The sequence below is a fragment of the Cryptomeria japonica genome, chromosome 9, assembly GCF_030272615.1.
Source record: "Cryptomeria japonica chromosome 9, Sugi_1.0, whole genome shotgun sequence".
NCBI lineage: Eukaryota > Viridiplantae > Streptophyta > Pinopsida > Cupressales > Cupressaceae > Cryptomeria > Cryptomeria japonica.
In genome coordinates this window covers 471,670,631-471,693,503 of record NC_081413.1, presented here as the reverse complement: position 1 = coordinate 471,693,503, position 22,873 = coordinate 471,670,631, and the positions used below count along the sequence as shown (strand labels likewise).

The window sequence follows — 22,873 nt, the reverse complement described above, 5'->3', positions numbered from 1 at the left end:
TAATATGATGTTCGGAATTGATATTGTTGTGTTAGTCCCTTAATCTTGAACCACCAATCAGATTAGTAACACAAAATAAACATAATATTCAACAATGTACACATATAATTTCCATGCTCATGATATTCAATTAATGCCTTTGGAGCTCCATCCAATCAATCCATTGCTATTGTGAAGTACCCTGAGAGATCACACAAGGCGCCTTTCAACCAATCCAACAGGTTCAAGGACAATGTAATTACAACCATCTTATTTCCTCCTGCTTAACTCTTTGGAGTTCAGGGATACAGAAGCACATCCATCATATGACCTCCTACTTAACCCAGTTGAACCTTTGGCTACTTGCCCTCCTATATTGTATTGTATCTCCCCTCCACAACAAAATGTTTGATTGGTTGGGGTTCTAAATAATTTATTCATTTTATCTTATTAGGTAAATATACAAATTTAGAAATGTATAATCAGACTTAATAGAGCAGAGATGACATTATTAAGGTCATATGAAGACTATTTTACAAATAAATGTATATTTACTCACAATGTAGATCATACCACCAAAATTAATATGAATACTCAGATTGCTGATAAAATGATTTGTATATCTCTCTCTGAAGGGTATGTGATTGCTTCCCTTGCTGATAACGCAGATATTTCGATGCTGCTCTAGTGCTCAATGCTTTGGAATTTTCTTTCTCTTCCTCTCCCCTTTGATGCTAATCTGGACTTGCCTTATATAATACCTCTTCACTTGGGATGAGAAGTCATGTCTATTCCCAAGAAAACCACTGTTCCCAAAGATGTGTCCTTTCATATAGGATCGCTGCTTGTTAATTTATTTAGTTATTAACCTTAACAAATTGCTGACTACAAGTGGGATACTTGATCAACTAATGAAATATTTATTGTGTTTGTTATCGCTGACTAAGTAATGATTACTATTGCCACCCAAGGTAATTGTTTCGTTGTTGCTGATCGCCCAAGTCTTTGGCTGTGATTTGTATCCCATGCTTTCGCCATCAGTCCATCCATCCATAAAGGATATCTCAGACTGCTGAAAATGTATGTCTTGCTGGCGTTTAAAATTGTTAAGTCTTAATCAATGAATGTGGTGATTATATTCCTCATAATATGATTGGGATCACGACATTTTCCTCCCTCGGTTATCTTCAGATTACTACAACTTATGAAATTGCGAAGTCTTGCTGTGCAAGACAATTTCATATGCAGATTTGTTGGGAAGTCCGATTGGGGATATGAAGCATGGAATTAAGAAACATGAGTGCCATAAGCATGCATATCAGTGATATCAATTGGCAAAGAGATTTCAAACTTTCAACAATCACAATCCTAGCATCATTCTATATTAGGAAAAAAAAATTGAACATTCTTTCCCTATTTCTTTGCTTTCTTCTACAACAAAATCACGATTACAACCGCTTCTGACTCGAGCATCATGGATAGGACTCTGATATGTGATCGTAACCATTATATCTTACTTCATAGTAATTTGCCTTCTTTTTAATGTTAATGATGCAGAATACTCACTCGCTTCGTGCCCACTTTCATGAACAAGGAATCATAAAAGAACCCATACTGAATTTACCATTATCTTATTATAGACAGAAAAACCCACCTCAAGTGAAATTACAGCATCAAAGTGTTCTTCCTCTTGTACCAGCTGCTCTGTCCAAATAATATGCATTAATGTTAATTTTCTATAAGTTAATTTTCTATCATAAGCTCAAATATAACTATTGTGTCACCTACGTATTTAAATGATCGAGATAAAACAAACTATTTATTTCTCAATCTGCTAGCATGTTACTATATCATCTAATAATAAGCAATAAAGTTTGTGATTAAAATGACAACCAAAATTAGACAATTTAGGCATACTATTAGAATTAATGACTATCACCTTTTAATTGGAAAACCAAGTACTTGTATTAATATAGGTAATTTAACTACAAAATAGCAGACCATATCAGTTTTGCTAAAGACACATCAAAGAATTAGGTGCATCTAAGAAAAAAAAACACCCAGATGTGACATACATCAAAATCTAATGCATATAAACTTAACAAAAACGGTAAAACTGAATAAAAGCCATAGAAACCCCAAAAGTTGCAACAAACCAGACGAAGAACAACAATTTGTTTTAAACGATATAGAGGGTAACTGACTATCATGAAAAAGGCGCAATTGAGGATGGCGTGTTCATTCTTCTACTTAAAGAATTCAATGTTTGATTTTTCTCCTGTAATGTTTCAAGAATCTTTTTGTCTTGTTTTATCAATGTTCTCACAAAATTGCATCCAAACTTCATATGAGCATAATGAGCAGAATGGCATATGAAATGAACTTGAATTAATTAATTATATTAACGTATGCATATGACCAGAAGTTATTCCAAAGGGCTAGAAAGTATATGTAGTTATAATAGGAAAGTTATACAGTAGAAACAACACTCTTGGGTCTAGGAAGGGAACCAAATGCTACAAGCTTAAAACATTAAGCCAATAACTCATGTAGCCATTTAAAGGGACTTGTGGAAAACAATGTATTAAATATTTTGATCATCTAAGTGATTAGAAAAATTAGTTTCTACACACTTAAATGAAACAAACATTTGTTTACTCTATTTTTTATGTATTAAATGTTCCAAGGCAAGAAAGTGATCGCAAATATACTGGCATCTAAGAAAACAAGCTCCTTTTCTCAATAAACTCCTCATTATGCTAACACCCTACTATGATTGAAAAAGCATAGTTTCAATAGTTGTCGAGTACTTGCAAGCTTGACAACTATGCCCGACTGTTTTTGTAAAACAATAAACTAATGATCAAACTTATGTCTCTAAACAAACAAGTTTCAGCAAGTACATGTTATAGACTTGCCACATCTATGTAATGTCCTCTACCGGAAGGCTTCCTGTTTTCCAATAATTATTAAGCATTATTATGTCTTAAACTAAGTTATTGAGATTACAAAACATCTAATTCCTCATAATACAAATAATACTGATTAATTTAACGGTTTGCACACAATTCTTCCCTAACTCTCAAAGAGGATGGTGAAATTACTGTGCTAGGGCGCTTGGAAACCGTTCAAGAACACATGTTCATGCCCATCTTGAGACTCTCCCTCAAGGCTTTAGAAATGTATGTCCTTACCCCATCTTGGCACTTACCAGTCTTGTGACAGAATTACTCCGCCTCTCCCTACACAAACCAACCCATGCTTACGAAGGCATTAGCGAAAGATCAATTGCTAGACTATGAGTATACTAATTTCTCATCTATTATGAATATATATATAAAACTAGGTATGATTGTCATACATATTGCAGTCTATATTAATATTACTATTAAATTCTGCATAAGAACATTATTAAGCTTCAACTATTAAGCACATCCCCATGCATACCACCGAAAAAAAGGATGTTAGTTAATGACAGTTCTGATCTGACCAATGGTGATGTCACTAGAGGCTTTTCAGTTTTTTCCTATATATTTCTCAATGTGAGGGAGAGGTCACACCTCTTCATCATGTATGCCCTTTGGCAAGAGACACACCCTTTCACCATTAGCACCCTTTGAAGCAGTGCAACTCTTCATTATTTCTGCCCTTTAAAGGGAAACAACCTTTCACAATCAGATCTGCACTTCTTATTTAAATCAGATCTGCACTTCTGATTCCCAAATTATCCACCTTCCAATGACGTTCTTTTCTCACTTTTATATCTCATGTCTGAGAGAGTCACAACTTTTCATTTTATGTCTTTTGACCATTCATTAATTTAATTAAATTTTAATTATATTTAATTATATTCTTTTATATTTTAATTTAATTTTTAATAGTTTAATTTCATTATTAAATTATATTTCAAAGTGGGGACATTCTAAACTATTTGACAAATCTGCCATATGAACTTGCCAAACATTGCAAATCCATGCAATTTTGTTATTTTAAAGCATATTTACCCATGCCATTTTCTCACATAGCATTTGCAACTTTCCTTGAGTGAATTCAAGCAAGTTCAATGGGGATCGCAATGGCAAATTTGTAAAATTTCAGGAATCGAAGTCAGAATAGTTTTCTATTTTTATTTGTTTTTCCAAGCATCACAAATATATTAAATCTTTTCAAAATGTTATACTTAGGTTTTAAAGAAAGTTTTGAAAGCATTGAATTTGATTTGTATAAGTTTTAACAATGATTTAAGCTTTTGTTTATGAATTAAATTGTTAATGTTTTTTCTAGGTAGCATTTAGGGTTTATGGTATACTAAGTTACTGAATCACACAAGCTGCCCAACAAATTTGGGGTACAAAACATCCCAGAATCGAATTCAGCTGTGAATCACCTATGGATGCGCACAAGGCTAAGATTTGCCCAGACCGAACCGTTTTTGTGTGTGCCCTCAAGTTTTCGAACAAACCCGTCGTTAACATTGCAATTCTGAGATGAATCCAAGATGTCTCAATGCAGTAAAAAGGTAGAAAAGTTGGGAAACCCCTAATGATAAAAACGCGACATGATTATTTTAATTTCATTTTGCACACATTTCTCAAGCTGATGAAGCAAACACCAAAGGGATTACAGGTTGGTTTCGTCAATGGGGTTGACGGTTTATTTTTGTAGATTTTGTGCCTTTGCATTTTGCATAGTATTCATTTGTTTTGTGTATTGTTCTACGAATATACGACTTTTGATAAAAAATAATGTAGTACTTATAAATATAAAAACAAAACACTACTATTATTTTCTTTATAGATTTTCATTTTTTTCCATTCAAATGCCTCTACTGGTATCACTATTAAATATTAATTTATTAAATATTTTAAATATTTAAATGATAAATAAAATCTAAAACTAATTTATTTCCTTGTTTTGGTCTCGTAAAATTCAAATATTATACTTATATTAATAATTTATTAAATATGTCCAAGGGGTTGAGCTTAACTGGTTAAAACATTGGGTTCTCACTGTGGAGACCCAAGTTCAATTCCCAATAAGGACATCTAAAGTGGAATTCTAAGCTGTGACTCGACCTTCCATAGAATGGGGAAGGTCTTGGGTCAAATCTAATCAAACATAATAATAACAATAATAATAATTCAAAACTATTGCGGCTACGGCCTATTACCTATCCAAAAATAAATAAATAAATTATTAAATATAAATAGTATATTGATAAATTTTATTAAATTTAAATATTAAATATTTGTAGTTTATAGATATTAAAATTATATTAATATATTTTAATAAAATTGTTGAATAATATATTTAAAATCTGTTAATGGTTATAGCTGCAAGAGACATCATTTTATTTGCTTGGTTGTTTTACCATTTATTATTTGTTCTTTTGTTCTTTTGTTCTTCTGTCGATTCTTTATTTACTTCTTTTAGTTGCATATGTATTGGTTTCTATGCTTGCATATCTATCGGGTTGTATTACCTCTTCATGTCGTCACCGATCTGAGTATTAGCTAGAGTGCGTTTCTTTTATGCTCCGTCGAGTTTTAGTTTCTTTTGCCTTGGTGGCTTGATTAATGTTTCGTATTCCTTGTCCCTACCATCTTAAGTGATATTCACGTGAAGTATTGTCATATATTATTTAACCTTCGCGTTTTCATTCTTGTGTGAGCTTTTGATTATTTTAAGATGTCGTATGAGATTGGTTTTGCAGGAAACAGACGGGTGTAGCTCAGAAGAATATATATATATATATATCATTATTCAGGGGTGATTTGATGTATGTCTGAAGATTCATAGTTCATATCTTCTTCAGCAATTTCAGCAATTTCATTTGCTCTCAGACGTGTTAAAAGCTTTCAGACTGTTGTAATATTCTCGACTTCTTCTCTTGTTTCTCAAGTGCCATCAATCATGATTAGATGATTGATTATTAAGCTTGATAGCTTTGTATCTTAAATTTGTATCTTCAATAAAGCTTGATTTCTAGTGTGGCTGGGTTTTTCACCCTCAAGTGGAGGGTTTTCCCAAGATAAATAGTTGTTTATCTTGTCTTCATAAATTTTCCTTGATGTAGTTATCTGTTTTTAGCTTTCTAGTTCTATTTTTTAAATTGGTATCAGAGCAAGTCTAAAGAAAAGATCCAAAACCAGATTGCTTAGTTTTGAATTTTTCTTTGTTTGAAGCTCTAGTCTGTTTATTTCAAGTTTTTCCATCATGGTGAATGGACTCAAAGTTGAAGATAGATTGGATGGTGCAGCCAATTACACTTCATGGAAATTCAGGATTCTTATTGTGCTAGAAGAGAATGATCTTCTTAACTATGTGAAGTATGTTGTAGATGAACCTTCAGATGTCACCGAGAAAGCTCAATGGAGGAAGAATAATCTCATGGCTAAAAAGATTCTAATTGATTCTATTAAGGATCATCTAGTACCTGTTATATCCAAGTTGAGTTCAGCCAAAGATATGTTCGAGTGCACTCAAAGCTTGTATGAATTCAACAGTACTAGTAGAGCTCTAGCATTGAGACGTCAACTCCTTCATATCAAAATGGATAGAGGTGAATCTGTTGTTTCTTTCTTTATGAAGATTACAGAATTGAAGGATCAACTCAATGCTATTGGAGATTCTATTGAGGATAAAGACCTGGTTATGCTGGCCATGAATGGCCTTCCTCACTCTTGGGAATCTTTCATTCAAGGTATTAGTGGAAGAAATGAGTTGCCCAAGTTTGATCGATTGAGAGTTGATTGCATTCAAGAGGAATGCAAATTGGAGGCAAGAGGAATTGGACGTAAATCTCATCATGAAGAAGATCATGTTCTTGCTGCCCATATGTCTAAAAGAAAATAAAGGAAAGGAAAATTCAAAAGGAACAGAGATAGAAATTTTGATTCAGCTCCTGAATCTAAGAGAAGAAAGAACCTCTCCAGAGTACAATGCTTCGAATGTGACAAGTTTGGTCACTTTGCTAGAGAATGTCTTTCTAGACCCAAACCACAAGCTGCAACAACAAATGTTGAAAATGTTTCTTCTCATAGAGAGTCTAGTGAAAATTCAAAGGGATTCTTATTTATTTCTGCTCTCTCCAATAATATTCCTACTGATAGTGATACATCCCTTATTGATAGTGGAGCCTCCCGCCATATTACTAGTTATCGTGAACATCTCTCCAACTTGAAGGAAAAAGATTCTCATCTTCAAGTTATCATTGGTGATGATGCTTGTTATGCTGTGAAGGGTGTTGGTTCTACCTCCTTTCAGTTGGATTCTACTATTCCTCTTCTTCTGAGCGATGTTCTCTTTGTTCCTGGTATTAAGAGAAATCTGATTTCTATTTCAGCATTAGAAGACAAGGGGCATCATGTTGCTTTTGCTGATGGAAAAGTTCTTGCATGGAAGAAGAACACCAGCTTTCAGTCATCTCGTGAGATTGTTGTTTGTCATGATAGTCTTTACAAGCTTTCAGCCCGTCATATCCAAGCATTAGCTCATGATTCTTCAAGTTCAAGTGAGTTGTGGCATAAAAGATTTCGTCATCTAAATTCAGAACTTTGTCTTCAATGGAGAAGGTAGCTGTTGGTCTTCCAAAGCTGAATCAAAACCATGAAGGTGTCTGCAAGGGATGTGCTCTAGGTAAGAATGTTAAGAGTACTTTTCATAGTAGTGAAAATAGAGCAAAGGATATTCTAGAGTTAATTCACTCTGATTTGTGTGGACCTATGTCAGTTGCTTCCCTTAGTGGTTTTTGGTATTATGTTACCTTAATTGATTACTTTTCTCATAAGTGTTGGATTTATTTTCTTAAGTCAAAAGAATTTGATGAAGTGATGTCCACATTTAAAGAATTTAAAGCACTTGTTGAAAATATATCTAACAAGAAGATAAAGGTTCTAAGATCTGATAATGGGGGAGAATATGTTTCTGGTTTATTTCATAACTTTTGTGTTGAAGCTGGGATTAAGAGGGAGTTATGTGTCCCTTATAATCCTCAACAAAATGGTGTGGCTGAAAGAAAGAATAGGACAATTGTTGAGGCAGTGAAGGCTATGATCCATGATCAAAGTCTTCAAACATTTTTATGGGCAGAGGCTTGCAGGACAGCAGTATACATTCAGAATCCTAGTCCTCATCAAATCCTAGACAACATGACTCCAGAAGAAGTTTTTTCAGATATCAAACCAGACATTAGAAACCTCAGGAGTTTTGGATGTCCATTCTATATTCATGATCCAAAAGAAAAAAGAACTAAGTTAGAACCTTTAGGAAAGAAAGGCATCTTTGTTGGTTATAGTGAATCTTCAAAAGCATACAGAATCTACATTCCAAGTCAAAAGAAAATTGAAATCAGCAGGGATGTGTCTTTTGATGAAGATTTAGCTTGCAAGAAATTCAAAGAGTCTAACATGGAATCTGAAAGAGAAGACTTTGAGCATCCTCAAGACATAGATATGGCTGATCCGGATTCACCTTCAGAGATTCAAAGGGAGAATACAGATTTAGATGACTCTGTTGATCCTGTTGATCCAATTGATTCTATAGATACTTCTACAGGTCCCAGTAATATTTCAGCTAATAAGAAAAGACCATCATGGGCTCGGCACACTATGGAAGAGGCTGAAAAATATGCACCCCCTCGTGGTACCTTCAAAGAGAGTAAAAGGCCTCATAAGTTTGCAGGATATGTAGCTTTGATGAGTCACTTTATAGCATCCGAGCCATCTAATTTTGAAGAAGCCTCATATCACCAAGTGTGGAAGGATGCCATGATTGAGGAGTATCAATCCATTATCAAAAATGATGTGTGGGCTATTGTTCCTAGGCTCAAAGGTAAATTTGTTGTTTCTTCTAAGTGGTTGTTCAAAATCAAACATGTAGTTGATGGGAGTGTAGAAAAATATAAAGCTAGATTTCTAGCTAGAGGTTTTTCACAAAAAGAAGGCATAGACTATGAAGAGACTTTTGCACCTGTAGCACGTTACACTTCTATCAAAACTATTATTGCTATTGCAGTTGTTAAAGGGTGGAAATTGCATCAGATGGATGTAAAGACAACATTCTTGAATTATGTAATTAAAGAAGAAGTTTGTATTGAGCAGCCAGATGGATTTGTGATCCATGAAAAAGAATCACATGTATGTAGATTGAAGAAGCCCTTGTATGGCCTTAAGCAAGCTCCACATGCTTGGTATGAAAGAATTGATCAATATTTGTTGAGCTTGGGTTTTCTCAAAAATGATGCAAATCCAAATATCTATTTCAAGGTAATTGATGATAAAGCCTTAATTTTAGGTCTATATGTTGATGATTTATTTCTTACTGGAGAGGATGATCTCATTGCTAGATGTAAGAAAGAGTTAACTTCTGAATTCGAGATGAGAGATCTTGGTTTAGAAGTGTGGCAAACACCAAATAAAGTCATATTGAGTCAAGGGGAATATGCCATTGATCTTTTGAAAAGATTTGGTATGTTATATTGCAAGTCTATGGCAACCACCATGGAAGCAAATCTGAAAAGGTTACATGAGGTCGCAGCCAGTTCAGACTTAGTTGATCCTACTATGTATAGACAATTGATTGGATCGTTGATGTACTTAGTTAATACTAGGCCTGACATATGTTATGTTATTAACACTCTCAGTCAGTTTATGAGTGAGCCTAGACAGATTCATTTTGTTGCAGCTAAACATATATTGAGATATGTGCGCGATACAGTGGGATATGGTCTGAAATATACTTCTTGTGGAGGTCTGAAATTGCAAGGTTCTTTCTGATTCAGACTGGGCAAGATGTGTACCTGATAGGAAGAGCACTTTCGGTTGTTGTTTTAGCTTAGGTTCAACTATGATTTCCTAGTGCAGCAGGAAGCAATCATGTGTGGCCCAAAGTACAGCAGAAGCTGAATATGTTGCAGCTGCTACAGCAGCTAGAGAAGCAGTATGGCTTCGCAAATTGCTTGCAGGATTGTTTGGACAACATTTGTTACCTACAGTGATTCATTGTGATAACCAAAGTTGTGTGAAGCTTTCAGTTAATCTTGTTTTCCATGATAGATCCAAGCATGTGGAAATAAAATATCATTACTTGAGAGATATGGTTCAAAGGAAAGCAATAGAACTCAAGTACATTTGCACTGAAGAGCAAACAACGGATATTCTCACCAAGCCACTTCCTAGAGTGAAGTTTTGTTATTTTCGAGACGAGCTTGGTATTGTGGAGAATGATGCTCTTGATGAGACAGAATCTCAACTGTAATGAATCTTTTATATGTTGTTAATGAGTTCTTCTCTGTGAGAGAAAAGTTCAAGGTGCAATCCCTTGTAATACATTTTTCTCTGTGACAGAGAAATTTGAGGTGAAAGCCCTTGAGGCTCTTTTCACTTATGGGAGTAGCCATAGTGAATGTCATGTTATGAGACTCCATGACAACATCACGTTGAGTGACTCCGTGATGAGAGCTTGTGTTATTTCACTCATGGGAGTAGCCATGGTGAACATCATGTTGAGTGAATCCATGATACCTATCACGTTGAGAGAATCCGTGATTAAATTTTGTTGTTTTCATATTGTGTTTGTCACGTTGAGAGACTCCATGACTTGAATATATGTAATAGATATCTCCTTTGCTAGGAGGGAGTGTTAATGGTTATAGTTGCAGGAGACATCATTTTATTTGCTTGGTTGTTTTACCATTTATTATTTGTTCTTTTTATTCTTATGTCGATTCTTTATTTACTTCTTTTAGTTGCATATGTATCAGTTTCTATGCATGCATATCTATCGGATTGTATTACCTCTTCATGCTGTCACTGATCTGAGTATTAGTTGGAATGCGTTTCTTTTATTCTCTGTCGAATTTCAGTTTCTTTTGCATTGGTGGCTTGATTAATGTTTCGTATTCCTTGTAACTGCCATCTTAAGTGATATTCACATGAAGTATTGTCATATATTATTTAACCTTCACGTTTTCATTCTCATGTGAGCTTTTGATTAGTTTTAGGATGCCATATGAGATTGGTTTTGTAGGAGACAGGTGAAGCTTGTCAGGAGTCGAGTGTAGCTCAGAAGAATATATATATATATCATTTCTCAGGGGTGATTTGATATGTGTGAAGATTCATAATTCATATCTTCTTCAGCGATTTCATGTGCTCTCAGATGTGTTAAAAGCTTTCAGACTGTTGTAATATTCCCGACTTCTTTTCTTGTTTGTCAAGTGCCATCAATCATGATTAGATGATTGATTATTAAGCTTGATAGCTCTGTATCTTAAATTTGTATCTTCAATAAAGCTTGATTTCTAGTGTGGCTGGGTTTTTCACCCTCAGGTGGAGGGTTTTCCCAAGATAAATAGTTGTTTATCTTGTCTACATAAGTTTTCCTTGTTGAGTTTATCTGTTTTTAGCTTTCTGGTTCTATTTTTAACAAAATCAATGTTTGCCCTCTCAGGTGAATAACTTAGAACATAAAGCACGTAATGCAGAATGATAACGCCATAGATATTAGACAAGTATAAGAGATGTTATTCCATTCATAATTTGTGTGTTGCAAGTTACATTCTGAAGTATATAAAGATACCGAGGGGGTGCGAGCGCCAACCGTCGCACTGCAACTGCCACCCCTCGGTTGCCAGCTAACCAAAACAATTACACATAATTAACTAGTCGTATTTTCGTATACAATAATGCTGCCAACATCATCCCCCCCAAAAGAAAAGTCGTCTCCAGGCGACTTACAACAAAAATGGAGATCATGCAACCTATACTATATACATATCAGAAAAACTAGTGAGGGGGCTGAGGAAGCGTCCCTTAAGCAGAAGGCTGAGATGCCGGTGTCTGGGCCGCCAAGCAGGTGCGGAGCTCATACACCTGCTGAGTGTGTACAGTCACATCCCGCTCTGCCACCAATACTTTCTCCAAAGTTGTCTTCACTATGTGTGCGGCTTCCAGCAACTCCTCCTCTTTTGTATCCGCTACCTCCGTCGCGCAGACCAACCGAGTCTTCAACAGACTCCTCTCGGTACTGACGGCATCCAACTCCTGCTGCACGTGGCTCCTCACACTCTGCTCAGTCGCCAGACGAATCTCTACCTCGGCCTTCTCTGCCCAGGTCTCAGTCGTCTCTGTGTGGGCCACCTCTAGCAGTGCCAACAACTACGCCCTCTCGGCTGCCCATGAGGCCTACTAACTGGCCACCTCCATCTCCAATGCTGCTCACGCAGCCTCGCGGACCGCAGACTCCTGCCGTGTACGCCTCAATGTACAATAGGCATCCCGGTAGACCTACTCAATCTCGCGGACAACTACCATCACCCGACTCTCCACAACGGGCTAACGTAGCCTCCAAGCCTGGAGCATCTCCTCTGTCTCAGTAGTCAGCCAACCCTGAGACTAAAAGTAGGTACCAAAGGCTGTCAGGCAGCCCACCCGCATAAACTGTAAGACCTGCTCTAGCTCCACCACCACCTGCTGCAATGCTTGCGTCTGGGCAACGGCCGCTACCCGCCTACCCCTCGTCACCATGTCAGCCATGTCAGCTAGATAGGTCTCAATATCTTCCCCCGTCTGTGCCGAAGGCTGTGAAGTCTTTGGTGGAACGGACACAACCACATCCTACTGTGAAGGTACCTCCTCTGCCACCGAAGGTGTACCATCCCCTGGCGCCTACCTAGCAGAGGCGACCTCCCCTGCCTCGTTCCCAACTACGAGTCCATGTGCCTCGCCCGATGAGTCGTCCAAGTCGACTACCTCCGCTCTAGTCTCTCGACACGGTGAGAATACAACAGCTCCCTCCGATTGTGCCAATGTCATCTGAAACCGTTGTGTGAGCCAGCTCTGCATAGCCACGACCGACGGGTCGGCACACATCTCTACGACCGGGGGATGGTTCGTTGTCGTCAGCTCCTCCAACAAAGAAGCAGACACAGTCACCACTGCGTCACTCCCCACAACGTCCAACCGCACCTGAGGCTCTGTATCCACCACCTCCCTCAGCCCCTCCTCAGCGACCTCCTCCGTCCTTGACTCGACCATGTCCTCGGTAAGTGTCGTCGTGGTTGGGCCCGGTGATGCTACCCGTTGTTGTAGGGGACCAAGTGTAACTGGCGTGCGGCTTTGTCCGAAGACCGGAATATAGGTGTCGCCCACTCCAGATGATGGCATCGGCGTGCCCATCGGTAGCAAGGGTGGGGCAAACAGGACCCACTCTTGCGTCGCCCTGCTGCTATCATCCTCCTCTTCCGCTTTTGATTCCTCTGTGCTACAAGAATCCCTCCCGCTGTCAGGCTCCCCTGAGGTCGAGGCTGTATCTACCGCCCGTTTCTGCTTCGCGGAAGAGTGCCCAATGTCCAAGTGCCTCCAATACATTATTGGAGGCTCACCCGCTGCCAACAGTCCCTGTGGCCGTACCTCCAACTCTTCCTTGGGCACTACTTCTCGCGTGACCTCCAGGAACAACCCTATAGCGTAGTGTGGCATATAGAATGTGCGATGCTGCAACGTCAAAAACTCATACATGCAATTTACGAGTAACATGGCCCAATCATACACGATGCCATTCATCAACCCATTCATAAGCATAATCTGAGGGAGGGCGATGTCCAACGCCCTACCCAACCCTGTCAATCTGCTCTTGATGACATCCATAATGCATCGCCAGTGGCCCTTTGCAACAAAAGTCTTACGGATTCCTCGACCCTTAGTAGCATTAGCCATGCTGTCCAACTTTGCTGTCGTCAAGTTCCTGGAGATTAATTTAATCCACCGCTCCTCTTCCCGCTTCATCTTTTTAGACTTCAATTCTATTTTCTTGCCATGTCTGCCTGGAATGCCGAATACCCTCGTGAAGTCCCCTGCTTTGAAGGATATGGTAACATCCCTCCCGAGGTATTCGAAAGTGCTGGTGCATGTGTGCCTGTCGAAGGTGTCTACCATGAACCGTAGGGCACCCTCATACTCGCAGATAGGAAATACGGGCATCCGAATAGCCCACTCCACTTGTGCCTTTCGGAGGTTTTGCTTCACCAGATCATCATCAGGAGTGTCCTGCCACCACTTCCGACATTCTAACCCATTCAAGCCTTCAAAGCTGATATTTTGGGGTGTTAATATATTTTTCGCACTTATGGCAGCCTGTGGTGCTTTCTGCTTTTGCTTCTGTCGGGCGCTGGCATCCATGGTGTTGCCTGCAACACATACGCTTGACGCTAAAACCCTGATATTGCTATCCCTCTGGCTGCTACTGGAGGAAGCCTGCAACTGTTTTTTCCAACTTCGTTTCCCTGTTGAATCCATTAATCTCTGGTATAACTGAATTCCGGTTAAAAATCGTACGGTCGTTGGACACCTTCGTAACGACCTTCTCCTTCTTTTCCTTGTGTAGGTTGTGTGGTCTACTTGTGTGCGTGACGGTGTTTTTTCCCTCGCGTGGTTGTGTGGTCTACTTGTGTGCGTGGTGGTCTTTTTTTTTCCTTGCGTGGCTGTGTGGTCTGCGCGGGCGTATGCGGGCTTCGTCTTTCTTTTCGTTGATTTGTTTTGCATTTAATGCTGCGTGGGGGGGGGGTTATTTGTACGGGTGACCACCGCCGATGTGGTCACCGTACGGTGGCCCCATGTCCCTTTTTTTCCATACCGTACGGTTGTCGTACGGACCGTACTTTTTTTAAAAAAATCTTATAATAGACTGACAAACATCCAGACTAGAGGGGCCAAGTTCCCTCCGTTCGTGATAAATCTTTGATTTCGATCCATTGACGGCGTCTAGCACCTCCTTCTCGTCCAGCGTCCACAACTTAATCGCCCTATTGGTATTGACCTCGCGTACCTTGAAGGGCCCTAGCCATTGCACTTTGAATTTCCCAGGTTTGATTTCGTTCCTTCCATTGAATTTCAACACCAACTGCCCGGGAGTAAACTTCATTCGCCGAAGATGCTTGTCGTGCCAAACCTTCCGTCTTTGCTGGGCTGTCTCTGTTGCCCACTGAGCCATCATCCTTCGTTCATCCAATTTGTTCAAAGCATATAGTCTCTCTCTCAGGCTTTCCATGTCACCAAGTCGATTATCAATGGCGATTCGGAGACTCAGCACCATGAATTCATCTAGCACCATGGCTTCTTGTCCATACATTAGCTGGAAGGGAGTCTGCCCAGTAGTTACCTTGTAAGTTGTTCGGTATGCCCAAAGTACCGACAGTAGGCGCTCCTCCCAATCATCCTTTTCCACTCCGCAAGACTTATAAATCACCGACACGATTATTTTATTGGTCGCCTCGGCCCGCCTGTTTGCCTGCGGATAGTAGGGGCTTGATAAGGAGTGGAAGATTTTGAACTCGGTTGTTAGCAATCGGATTATATGATTTACAAAATGTCCTCCTCTGTCACTCGTCAATTGGATTGGAATCCCATACCGTGTAATGATGTGTTCATAGATGAATTTTGTTGTATTGACCGCCGAGTTGTCTGGCAAGGCCCGAGCCTCAACCCACTTGGTCAAGTATTCTGTTGCCACTACAATGTATCTACACCATCGGGCTCTACTTGGTTTTAATGGTCCGATAAAATCCAATCCCCATCTCTCAAACAGTTCCTGGGCATTTGATGGGTTGAGGGGCATAAAATCCCTCTTCAATGGCCGTCCGACCCATTGGCATGTGTCACAGCTCGTCTCCCACTCTCTAGCGTCATTATGTAGTGTCGGCCACCACAGTCCTACCAACAGAACTTTCCTGGCCGTGGTGTCGGGCCCCATGTGTCCACCTGCAGGCCCTTCATGTGCTTCCCTTAGGACACCCTGAATTTCCTCTTCGAGGACGCATCGCCGTAGGATCTAGTCGGGTCCCATTTTGTACAAGAGGCCATTAATGAGTTGGAATGTCCTGCTCCTCAGTACTAGTTTCCTTCTTTCTCCTGGTGGCTTCTCCCTCGCAAACCGTGATGTCGACAAGTATTCCCCCATGCTTGCATACCAGGCGGGGAAGACCGCAATGCGAAATAAGTGAGTGTCTGGAAAATCTTCATTCACTCCTTCGGCTGGTTCTCCTGACTGGATTCTCGATAGCTGGTCAGCTATCACATGGCTCTTCCCGGGTCTTACGATAATGTTGAATGTAAATTCCTGCAGCAATAGCAGCCATAGGCTGATTCGTCCTTGGATAATTGGCTTGTTTACCAGGTACATTAACGCCTGGTGGTCCACATAAAATGTGAACAGGGTGGCTAGCAAGTAATGTCGAAATTTCTGGACGGAGTACACCATCCCAAGGGCTTCCCTTTCTGTGGTGCTATAATTTTTCTCTGCCTTCGACAGGAGTCTGCTTGCAAAGTAGACCGGGTGATCTAGCCCGTGATCGCCAACCTACGCCAGTGTGGCCCCTATGGCAAAATTGGATGCATCAACGTGTACATGGAACTCTTTGTCCCAGTCAGGATATGTTAGGATTGGCGCACCCACCAACCGTGACTTTAGTTCTTGGAAGGCCTCTTCCTGAGCCGTCCCCCATGTGTACTGTTCACCTTTCCTTGTCAGCATGTCGAGAGGGTAGGATACTCAAGCAAAAATTTTGATAAATCGCTTGTAATACCCTATGTGTCCTAGGAAGGATTTGACTCCCGTGACATCTGTCGATGCCTCCATTTCCACTATCACCCGAATCTTGTCTGGGTCAGTCTTGAGTCCAGCCTTACACACTATGTGTCCTAACAACTTCCCTTGAGGCACCATAAATCTGCATTTTTTGGGATTGAGTGCTAGGTGGGCTCGCCTGCATCTCTCCATGCATTCGCCAAGTGTGGCCAGATGTGTATCTCGGTTACTGTAGAAGGACGAGTCGTCAAGGAATGCCCTGAAGTTCCCTACTGACATCTTTTCAAATATGTGAAGGATTATCCGTTGAAATGTCGTTGGCGCGTTGCATAATCCGAACAGCATTCGATTATACGCGTACACGCCATCCTCCACTATGAAGGTGGTTTTTAATATGTCCTCTTCGGCAATGGATATCTAGTTATACCCAGAAAATCCATCCATAAATGAATAAATTTCATGACCAATCACTTCCTCCAAGATGCTATCTGTAAATGGTATTGGAAACGGGTCTTTTATGCTGACCGCATTAAGGCATCTGAAATCCACGCAGATTCGGATCTGGTTTGCCCCCTTTTTAAGGGATATCACTATGGGCGACACCCACTCGCTGGTCTGCACTTTAAAAATAATCCCGGCTTCGAGCATACGTTCAATTTCATCATTCACTCTCGCCGCATAGTTTTTATTCATTCTGTAAGGCCTCTTCCGTACAGGTACGGCCCCAGGTACAAGTGAAATTTGGTGTACACACAATTCTGGCGGCACCCCTTTGAGGTCCTTATACGTCCAAGCGAATACATCCTTGTACTCCATGAATATTTTAAACGCGGCAGCTTTCAAGACTGGATTCCAGTTGTTGCCAACCAGGATGTTCCTTGGCTCTGCTTCCGTGCCGAGGTTTGTAGGTTTTACGAACTCTTCGTACCGGATTGGTTTCGTCATGTCAAACCTGTGCGCTGGTACTTCGTTGACTGGGGCATCCCCTCCGGTGTATTCCCCATACGCTGGCGGAAATTCGTTCTCGTCCGATTCCTCGTCAACCTGCAACATGTTGCACCCATACAACAGCTCGTAGTCCTCCATTTGCCAGTGGAAGGGCCCATTAAGGGAATTGGTCTCGTCCTCGGAACATCCTTGGATTCCCAAGACGCCTTCCTCGTTCGGTTCCGTTCCGTACTTTCCTCCGTCAACTCCGCCCTCGCCATCTGATTCCGATTCTGACGCAAGTTCTTCACTCACAAGTTGTGTTTTCAGGTCGATAATAAATTTTCGCCCGGCTTTCTCCATTGACAACATGTTATGCTTCCAATTGTGATTCACTCTGGCTGCCACCAACCACCCTCTGCGCAGAATGGCATCGTATCCTTTCTTGGCGAGCAGAATCACCACGAAGTCGAGGACAAATGGTTGTGTCCCGATGGTCACTTGTTGCACCATGAGCGTTCCAAGGGGTTTGATACCATGTTGATCCGCTCCCAGTAAGTTGAAGGTTGACGGCCATAGTGTCGGCTTGCCAAGCTGCTTCCAGGTTTCTTCCGGAAGCACATTCACTCCGGACCCGCCGTCGACAATAGTGTCAGTCAAAATGGTGCCAAGTATTCCCATTTCTACCACCGCCAGGTGCCGGCCACTATATAGTGTCAGGACCAATGGGTCTGTAGGTGTTCCACCGAAAACATCCGTATTCCGGGTCGCCTGACTGTGCGGAGTTACTTGCACCGTACGTAGGAGTGTCGTACGTAATTGTGGCATCGTTTCCAGGAGGTCCTCCATCTTCATAGGTACTTCAATCTGCAGCATTTGCTTCAGGATATTCTCCTCGGCCTCAGAGCGGAAAGTACTTGCTACTTCCTGGGTGTTCCCTTGTGCCAACATTTCCTTCGCTACTTCAGCCTTCGCCTCCAGCGCCCGCTGCTTCTCCGTGCGGGGGTCCGGGTATGTGGCATTCTTTGCCTGTGGTCGTGTGATTGCCAATACCCGTTCCTCCGTCCTGTCAATGTTGAGCAGGTTCACTCCAAACTTGGGCAAGTTCCATCATCGTGGTCTCCAGCCCCACACCATTTCCATAGTTTTTGTGGAGTTTCTTCTGAGGTGCACTCCCCGACAAAGTGGCCCCATTGATTGCAGGCTCGGGACTGGATCATTGGCCGTCCCTTTGCATCATATTGGATCCGGCTCCTATTATTATTATTGGTCTTCCCCCCTCGCCGGTTGTTCCAGTATCCGCCAGATGATGCACTATTGTTGGCGGTTTGCGAAGTTCCGACAGCTGGCTGCTCTTGCATGAAGAGAACTTGTTGGCTCCTGGTTTTCATATTGTAGGGACATTCCTTTGTCAAATGTCCCGCAATCTGACAAATGTCGCAGAAAGCCTTCTTGGGGCAGGTCCCCTTGGTGTGTCCGTCACTCCTACAGTCGGTACACCACACATCATTTTCTTCAGTCTTACTTGTACTCCCCTTCATGGCTTTGAATTCTTTCAGCATTCGTTCCATGTCCTTTTGGAGAGCGTGCACCTTTTTACTCGATTCGCCACTGCTGCTACTTTCCCCGTCAGAGTCTTCATCATCGTCAGATGAATATTTATTACTTTTCTTCTTCTTTGATGTTGTGTATTCACTCTCTAGGTCCACCGCCCTATTATAGGCGGCGTCATATGATGTCGAGGGTACAATTTTCATCTTTTTTCGTAGGGAGGATTTCAATCCTTCAACGAACCATCGTTTCTTCAATCCTTTTGCTGGTTGGCTTTCCATTTTACCTAGCAATTCCTTCAGCCTCCTGCTGTATGCCCGTACTGTCTCCTTGGTACCTTGTTTGGTACTGTATATCTCCATTACAATTTCATTGTCATCACGGAGCAACCGAAACTCCTCCGTGAATTCCTTCTGTAGATTGGCCCACGTGGCCACTTTTTGCTTGTCCACATCGGAGTACCAATCTATGGCAACTCCACGTAACGTGGCTAGGAACTGCTGTACCCAGTCATCTTGGTTTGTCACTCCGTTGGCGGACCAAATGGTTTCACATGTACAGAAATGCCGTAAGGGGTCTTCCTTGCCGTCCCCTGTGAACTTTGGCAATTTTTGTTTACTCGCCATCTTGGGTCGTCTTCCTAGGGGTGGTTGTGCCTATGTCTATGGCCCTGCGCTGCTTCCTCTGGTGGCGTCAGTGTTGTGTCCTGCGTGGGCAACTGGAGGTACGGTGTTTTGCCTGTCGTGTGTGGCACCTACACCCGTACGATTGCCCTCCCCTTCGCTCTCACCCGTGCCCACTCCTGGTTCCCGTTGGTGATCTTCACTCCGTGGTGTAAGGGATAAGTTTCTAAACCAATCCCGAGTCTCCTCGACTAGATTTCACCGTAACCTTGTTTCTTCCAAAAACTCTTCATGGCTCCGCGTCCTACGATGCTTTGGCAACGCGTAGAAATTTCCGTCGGCTTCTGCACCCTCCGTGACACCTCCTTGGTTCCCCTCGGGCCACCCTTCGAAAGGTCTTCCTTCGGCAAGTTGCCTCAGCCTCCATCTACGTTCTACTTGCTGCTCCAGAATCAAGGCCCTCTGCACGGCCTCCCACTCGTCCGTTTCTGCTTTTTATTTCTATCTTTATTCAATAGGTTGGGCATTAATTGTCGCACATTTCCATAACTCACAATACATAAATCAAAACACATCTTTATTAATTCATTTCCTCAAATACAACTCGTGTCAATGACACTTTTATTTGAATATATAGAAGATTCAAGGTTCAATTCCTTCCTGGCCTGGCACCATCCCGTTCTACTTCCCGTCGACTATTATCTTCGTACTGTTGAAGGATCTGTTGGCGTCGCTCTTCCTGGGCAATCTCCTCCAGGCGAGCCTATTGTGCCAGCGATGCCTGTGCAAGCAACCGGGGAAGATGGTTCATCAACCGATTTACTGCCGAGCTCACCTCCAACGCTGTCCGCACGGCACTTGGTGGGATTTCCGCCTCCATCGCCTCTCGTCGAATGTAGGTCTGGATGGCTACCTGGAGCAGAATTGAAAATTCTCTCGTTGCGGTGTCTTCTCCTGTGTAAAGTTCTGCTCGCGCGTCGTCGGCCTCTGGGTTTATTTCACCAACGGGTAGGCCCATCGTGTCCGTATGCCATCTGCGTCTTCCGTTCCCGAGTACGTCTAGGCAACGGTGCCAAATGTTTGCCCTCTCGAGTGAATAACTTAGAACATAAAGCACGTAATGCAGAATGATAACGCCATAGATATCAGACAAGTATAAGAGATGTTATTCCATTCATAATTTGTGTGTTGCAAGTTACATTCTGAAGTATATAAAGATACCGAGGGGGTGCGAGCGCCAACCGTCACACCGCAACTGCCACCCCTCGGTTGCCAACTAACCAAAACAATTACACATAATTAACTAGTCGTATTTTTGTATACAATAATGCCGCCAACAATCAAGATATCAAGAGATATTATAGAAAACTAATTTTCGTATGATATTCAAAATTTGAAATTTGTAATGGTTTTGTTTAGGATATGTATTAATATATCACATTCTAAACTTAATTATGTTTTATATATATATATATATATATATAATTTTATTTAATTTTTGCATAAACCTACCCAACCCTGAAAAAGAATTTTGTCATACCAGAGTTTCATACCCTCATACCCATACCCGTTCCTATACTTGATTCGATGACTCAGACAGTACAAAAACCTATAATTTTGCTTCAATTAGAAAATCCAATTGCACTATTCAACTGTGTTTCAAATGCATTTTATGCTAATCAGATTCAAAAGGCTATTTCTTAATTCTCAACGCTTATTTGTACTTCAACATGTTAGATTAAAATTTATTGTCAGCATACAATGGCATCAACAGCAAAAAGTGGAAGCCAACCTGCAAACGCCACTTGGAAACATGACACACCTAGACAAGTCCTAGGAAGTATTATTCGCAATTTACGTAGCAAGAAGCTTCGTAGAGACATCAATTGCCTCAAGTATCAATCTCAAACACATTCCAATCCACAACATCAAGCCTTGTCCCAATGCCATAATTGAGAAACAATGAAAAATGCAAGCAACCTTTGCAAAGTTGGATTTAAACAAATAAACAAGGGTGAGGGAAAACACAGCCATAGGGACATACATTAATCCCAACTTGCCAACATAAAAAAATGTACATATGATAGATATTGTGAGCCCTAATTGGTCCAAGCGTTTGTTTGAAGGTGTCAAAGCCTTTGGAGAGCACATTGTGCTTGATGGATGTGTAGCAAAACCCAATGTCATATAATTATTAGGCCATGGGAAGGGCAAATAAGACCATCCAAAACTACTACAAGGGAGAAAGATAAATGACGGAAAAGGAGAACAATCAACTCCAACCTATTCATTCAAGTGGAGTAATACCTCAATCCCAATTTTCTCATCTCAATTGAGTTCAAAGATATTAATGGGTTGTTATGGATGACCTCTCAACATGCATTGAAAGGATGACACCTAAGGTTGAGGTGAAGGATCCAATTATTTAGGAATTGCAAAATTACAACTAAGTTAGGAGGACTCTCTTTACTTCACCACTAGCTATCTACCAAATATTCACCCAAACACCAAGTTATATCTTAATATTATTGCTTATTTAAAAACTTTTAAATATCTTATTGCAACTTCTAGGTGAGAAGATTGGAGTAGAAAGAACCCAAAGTTGGCCCTTTGTGTTTTGTCTAAACCTAGTAGTGTTTCTAGATGTCAGGGCACCTATAGTTTGTTTGAGGCCATTCAAACAAAAAGTGCAAAAAGTTGCCTCAAAGATGCTTAAGGACCTAGATTTATTAGGAAATATGGTAGTGTCAAAATAGAAGCCAAATAATATTACACAATAACAGTACGTGTTTTTCCTTCTTCATTCAAATACATAACAAATTTATAGGATATACGGATCCTATATTATAGGAAACTCCCACAACTAATTATCTAAATTTATTGAGTTGTTTTAGCAACTCAATATATTCGTATCATCTATTCAACAAACCTCTCAACTTATTATGTTTGTGTTTTATGTGAACACTAATTATATATTTCCCAACATTCCCCCCCTTAGTGTGAACATGGTAAGAACTCACACCCTACATCTATAGTATGCACACCCCTGTGGCATGTCCAACTGACTCATGACCTTGATCTAGAGAAAGGCTCTCTCCTCCTATGGTTTTGAACAAGCTTACCACAAACCTTGACGTGAACAGGAACCTCCACCATCTATTCACCTCATGCGGTTTTCTGGATCCTCCCACAAACCCTTTCAAGATCCA

At 40.9% G+C, this 22,873-nt stretch overlaps 1 protein-coding gene across 5 annotated transcripts in view; it reads right to left on the bottom strand.

The window, feature by feature from the left end:
• Positions 1-22,873, bottom strand: part of LOC131075944 (ubiquinone biosynthesis O-methyltransferase, mitochondrial) — a 220,005-nt gene that overhangs the window by 51,565 nt on the left and 145,567 nt on the right. For 4 of the 5 annotated variants that reach the window (XM_058012926.2, XM_058012921.2, XM_058012922.2 and 1 more), the window contains one exon: positions 1,634-1,683. In XM_058012926.2, coding sequence (XP_057868909.2) covers positions 1,634-1,683 — 50 coding nt within the window. The remainder of the gene's footprint in view (positions 1-1,633; positions 1,684-22,873) is intronic. The other variant, XM_058012923.2, reaches the window with a different exon arrangement.